Below are 6,217 nucleotides of genomic sequence, written 5' to 3' on the forward strand. Positions count from 1 at the left end.
TTAGACTCAACTTAGACTTGCAAGATGTAGTCCAGTACAGCAACATGAACACAGAAGTCACTGTTTATAAAATACACCAATCATGAACCACAGAATACAGTGACATTATAGGTATTAATAATATTAATAATGATATATCTTCAGTATTTAAAGTATAAAATGAGATGTATTGGAAATGCAGTGACAATTTGAAGTTTTATCAGAAATTATGACATTTATAAAAGTTAAAATCTGTTTTTTTCCCCTATACAACAAAATAAACTGCCCCTGGTGCGCCCTCAAAACATGACGTTTCTGTCTGAACTAGTAGGAGGTTAGCATGAAGCCATTCAGAGCAGATTGTGAAATTCTGTGGTCTCCCTTTCAAGAATGCTTTTAACGTGGAAAGCAGAACCACTGAAAAAGAAAGAGACAAACAAAACAGACTCCATGTTCCTATACCCCTCCATGTTTTAAAAATGTCACCAGTGCTCTTTGTTCCCATTTCCTCTACGCCATCGAATACACAACAACAAAGACTATAAGATTTTATACAAGATAAAAGACATTTTGTTAACAGGAACAGATCATGTCTATAAACACCATCATTTCAGAATGGTGGCAAGAAATGATGGTGATGATAATGTTCATCTTATATGAGAACAATTTGTATCAAAGTGAATCTCTGTGTGCTTTGACCAACGGAAGTAGGATTGTTTTTTTTATTTTGACTTGTGAACTAGATTGTGGGTGGGCGCATGGTCAGGAAGTTCATCTCTCAGAACGTGTGTGTTCGTGTGCAGAACTGTCACACACACTAAACGCATCGACATGTTCTTAAGACGGATTAGAAACAGTCTTTTATTTTTGACTTTCATTCATCTCCTGTCTACAGGTAAGAGACTTAATCTCTGTTTTAAAGCAAAGCCTAATTTCTCAGTTGTGACTTACACTACATAATTATTAACAGACTAACTTACAGTGATGCGTTTAAAAAATACATCTTATATGTGGTCAATTTTCTGTGACCTCTTTAACAATAGATGCAACATATGTACTGTGTTATTGAAGGCAACATTCAGTTGTTAGCTGTGCTAAAATGTGTTTCAATCCACAGGTGCAGAGAATGTTTTCAGAGCATCTGAAGGAGAAACTGTAAATCTGCCCTGCCACTTAGCCCAAAATGACAGTGTAAAAGTTTCTGTAGTGTGGACAAAACATAGTGCAAATAGCACAACTATTTGTAAATTAATTTTTAATAAAACAGCTAGATCTCTCACTGGAGACTGCATTTCTCATTTTAATTTCAGCAGTGAGTCTTTTACTTTATTTCTAAGTATAGAAAATGTTCAGCCCAGTGACTCTGGTAATTACAGCTGTAAAACAACAAGATTAATTCCACCACCAACACTGGATGACACCACATATGTGACACTCAAAGTTAACGGTGAGTGTCATTCATAAATTATTATTACTGTTCACTCGTAGACCATCTTGCCTAGATGTCAGTAATAAACATATTTTTCACCTCTATCCATTGCAGCTCGTCCACATCTGTCCCTGCAGCTGAACAGCAGTAATGACACTTGCATCCATCTGCTCTGTTCTATGGAGGGTCTGACGACTGAGCAAGTGAACTTCACCTGGAGCCGACAGGGTCAAAGTTTACTTCATCAATTCACTTCTAACAGCACAAGCAGTGAGCTGCATCTTTGTAAACCTGACTGGAGTGAAGGAGACACAATCACCTGTTACGCCAACTACTCAGGCACCCAAACTGAAAAAAGTATACTGCTGTCCTCACAGAATGCTTCTGAAAAAGGTGGGTCATTTTATTTAATATTAATATGTGACCATGGACCACAAAACCAGTCGTAATTAGCACGGCTATTTGTAGCAATAGCCAACAATACAATGTATGGGGTCAGAACTGTCGAGTTTTCTTTTATGCCAAAAATCATTAGGATATGTAGTAAAGATTATGTTCCATAAAGATATTTTGTAAATTTCCTACCGTAAATATATCAAAATGTAATTTGTTATTAGTAATATGCATTGCTAAGAACTTCATTTGGACAACTTTAAATGCGATTTTCTCAATAATTTGACTTTTTTGCACTCTCAGATTCTATTTTCAAAATAGTTGTGTCCTGGGCAAATATTGTCCTATCCTAACAAACCAAACATCAATGAAAAGCTTATTTATTCAGCTTTCACATGTTGTATAAATCTCAATTTTAAAAAACTGACCCGTTTTGTGGTCCAGGGTCACATATAATAATTCATTTAATGAAACACTATGAGTAAAGGTTCAGCAAATTCACAGTTACCTAATTGCTTTCAGTGCGCCATACTGCTAGTTGAAAAAATCCCACACATACCTGTTTAAATGCTAAAAATATAGAGGGGTTTGTTCAAATAACGGGCTTTGACTTTAACCAGACCTCAACTAATACAGTGGCATGCGAAAGTTTGGGAACCCCTTGCAGAATCTGTGAAAATGTGAACAATTTTAACAAAATAAGAGAGATCATACAAAATGCATGTTATTTTTTATTCAGTACTGACCTGCGTAAGATAGTGTACATAAAAGATGTTTACATATAGTCCACAAGACAAAAAAAAAATTGCTGAAATTATTAAAATATTTTTAAAAATGGTTGTCCATGAGTCCTTTGTTTGTTCTGAACAGTTAAACTGAGAAGTGTTATCCTCCAGGTCCTGCAGATTCTTCAGTTTTCCAGCATCTTTTGCATATTTGAACCCTTTTCAGCAGTGACTGTATGATTTTGAGATCCATCTTTTCACACTGAGGACAACTGAAGTACTTCAAATATTTAAAAAAAAAAAGGTTCAAACATTCACTGATGCTCCAGAAGAAAACACAATGCATTAAAAGCCAGGGGGTTAAAACTTTTTAAATTTGATGAAGGTAAATTGTACTTAATTTGTCTTCTGGGAAACAAACAAATATCTTCTGTTGCTTCCAAAAGGCAGGGAAAATATATATATATTTCAACAAAATAAGAAAAATTTGGACATCATCATCCTGTTCAAAAGTTTTCACCCCTGGCTCTTAATGCATCAGTGAATGTTTGAACCTTTTTAAATACTTGTGTTTGAATCCCTCAGTTGTTCTCAGTGTAAAAAGATGGATCTCAAAATTATACTGACTGTATCATCCAGGTAACCACACACAGTATTAAGGACCTAGGGTTCATAAACTTTGGAAAGGGGGTTATTTTAATAATTTTAGCTATTTTTTTTTGTCTTGTGGTCTATATGTAAACATCTTTTATGTAAAATATCTTACTCTGGACAGTACTAAATAAAAAACAACATGCATTTTGTATGATCTCTCTTATTTTGTTAAAATACACATCACATTTTCACAGATTCTGCAAGGAGTTCCCAAACGTTCGCATGCCACTGTATGTGATGTGAAAGATCGTATAAGAGTGTATGCCTGTGTACCTCCAAATACTTAATAATAACTTACTTTTTGATGTTATTAAGCAATTCTGTCATGAAATGTTTGGTTATTACTAAAATAACAAATAAATATTAAGCAAAAATCCATCTAGTTAGAGTTTTATCTGAAATAGCCTTCTGAGTTACAGTAGTAGAGTCACTGTGATGGTCTCTAGCGAACTGCTTGGTTGAATAAATTGAGAATGTTGCTGTTTTCATTTTGTCTATGTCAAACATTTATCTGTCTGATGTTTATGATCCGATCGTACCCATTACAGGCGTTGAGCTGATCCCGCTGCTGATCATCTCAAGCAGTGCTGCTGCAGGCCTCATCCTCTGTATCATCCTCCCAGTCGTTATTTGCAAATGTAAGTATGATTATGTTAAACTCTTTGACAATTATTACAACTCAGATTAGCTACTCAGAAAAATAACAGAAATAATTGCAACTGATAAAAATAGGAAATTACATATGAACTGTCATATGTTTCACAATAATGCAGGTTAAGAAATAGTTTGACACTGATAGTTAAAAAAAGAAGGAAAGAATTCGACGGAAATAAAGACTACTCAAATACCTCCCTGTCTTAATACAGCAGCATCCTTCTCTATGTCTATTTCTGCTTTTTTGTCTCCATGATGTCAAAATCTTTTGGGGGGGGTTTTATATCCTCAGGACAATATCTAAAATTAAAAATGGTGCATTAACATGTCTGTTCGTAGAATATAGTGAACTAAAAACAGCTAAAAGATGGTAGAACGGTTTGCTATCTGATCTAGTCTTCTTGGTCTCCCAGATTGACCAGCTGACAAAACCCTTCTAAAACTACCCAACAGGACAGGTTAAAACCATCTTAAAGTGACTGGAAGACTAGTTTAATCCAATTAAGAACAACAAGCTGGATTTATATCTTATTTTCAGCTAAAAAAAATACGGCTAAAACCAAGTTACATCAGTTTCTGTTTTAAAAAAGACAACAATAGTTATGATAGCCAGTTTCATAAGGAAATTAAATGGGTAAATTCGACCAGTGATGTATTAATAGAATTATTAAGAACTTGATATAAAAGCTATATACTTACCAGTAGGTATATTTTGGAAAACTATTATATTTTATATATAGACCTCCACTAGATGGTGACAAAAGCAAACGTCTATTTGTTCATTGCTGCTTCTTTAGCTGGTTAGGGCTGGGAGACCAGTTGACCAACCAGAAAAAACCAGCTGAACACCAGCTTGGCCAGGCTGTGATATTATCTTGACCAGCTTAAACCAGCTGAGACCAGCCAACCAGCATAGGAAATTTCCACCAAAATATAAGTTAATGCAGTAACAATATGTACTAGTTTACTTACAGTAAACTAATGTTATCATTAAAAAAAGATATTGTTACACTGTAACAAAAAGAGTAAGTAAAGAGTAAAAGTAGAGATCGAGCAAGTATATTTATATATATATTTTTTTACATCTGAGGCAATTATTTCAGTAGATTAACTTTAGATGTTTTAATTATATAAATATGTTAAATTAACCTAATTTTCTTTATCTGTGAAAATGAACTGTTATGTTTCTGTTTTATGTTTACTGTATTTATGTGTCTGTTTTTTTGTTTTGTTTTTTTTTTTTTTTTAACAGAGTCTAACTTGGTGTCCATTTAATTTTGTAGGCAGAAAGCAAGAGGAACATGGATCTATAGTATTCAGCAATAAAGTTTATGAGAACTTTAGTTTTGCCATGGCCCGACAGAACACGCAGCCCATCGACAAACCACAGCCTGAAGAATGTATTTATGAGAACTAACTGCTGCTGCTTCTGTAACCTTTGCTTTAAAGCCAGATTGGGCTTACGAAGTCTGTACGATGTAGGCAAAAGTGAATTAAGTGGTTTTGATAGTGCACTGTGAATGTGAAGCTCACTGTATTGTTTACAGTGCCTTCACTGACTTGCAAAACTGTAAGCAGGCACTTTAAACAATCAGTATTTTTTCAAGTAACTGTTTTCATTGTGTTTAAGCACTGCAGGTGCTCTAAACTATTATGTCTGCTAAATTATATTAAATTATGATTATGAGCAAGGATCTCTTATCCATTTTCTTAGATTCAATGCAAAGGCATTATTAAAATCTCTCTTTGCACTTTTTGTTGTATGACTATTGTTTTTGGTACAGTATTTAGACTAACTATATTGTAATATTTCATTATTTGTAAATAAACAACCCATTATAAGTATTTTGTGTCAAAGCCTCTCTACTGTCAAACCAAACTGAAGAAAATTATTTCACACTTCTTCACCATATATATTCTCTGATCAACTTTGGGTTGAAATGAAAAATGCTAAAATCACTTTATTACTTAATAATGGTCATAGTTAGAGCAAAGCTGTCTTCTGTTCTGACTACATGCTTATGGTTTATTAAGTGAAAATGTATATGTTTAGCAACTTTGCTCCTTTTAGCACAGGGTGAAACGGATCTGAAACTAATTTCCCCAGCCCTACCCGCCTAGTGTCTGTGGTTGACAAGTATAAACTTAGGCTACTATTACATTGTACATGAATAACACCACTTAAAAACATATTTCTCACAGCGTCTGTCATGGTCAACTATTATTTTATAATACTGTTTTTAGTCATGTAGTTTTAAAAGTTTTTAGGTGAGAATGTACTTGTTTAGACCACAAATATGTGGTATGTTAATAAAAATAATGCCTGTGGCCATTCAGCATGCCCCACCGAGAGCAGCTTTCATGGTTAAACATGGGATATAAT

The 6,217-nt window shown here is 34.1% G+C and overlaps 1 protein-coding gene across 2 annotated transcripts in view; it reads left to right on the forward strand.

Annotated features, from left to right (window-relative positions):
• The window catches only part of LOC127171544 (uncharacterized), a 33,244-nt gene extending 27,584 nt beyond the window's left edge, over positions 1 to 5,660 (forward strand). Inside the window, exons 1-5 of one of the 2 annotated variants that reach the window (XM_051120261.1) lie at positions 725 to 874; positions 1,097 to 1,426; positions 1,523 to 1,801; positions 3,729 to 3,818; positions 5,118 to 5,660. In XM_051120261.1, the coding sequence (XP_050976218.1) occupies positions 811 to 874; positions 1,097 to 1,426; positions 1,523 to 1,801; positions 3,729 to 3,818; positions 5,118 to 5,251 (897 nt within the window). In that variant the 5' untranslated portion in view covers positions 725 to 810 and the 3' untranslated portion in view covers positions 5,252 to 5,660. Of the gene's footprint in view, positions 1 to 724; positions 875 to 1,096; positions 1,427 to 1,522; positions 1,802 to 3,728; positions 3,819 to 5,117 lie in introns of those variants that run through there. The other variant, XM_051120262.1, reaches the window with a different exon arrangement.
• The last annotated feature ends 557 nt before the right edge of the window (positions 5,661 to 6,217 follow it).

The sequence above is a fragment of the Labeo rohita genome, chromosome 10 (assembly GCF_022985175.1).
Source record: "Labeo rohita strain BAU-BD-2019 chromosome 10, IGBB_LRoh.1.0, whole genome shotgun sequence".
NCBI lineage: Eukaryota > Metazoa > Chordata > Actinopteri > Cypriniformes > Cyprinidae > Labeo > Labeo rohita.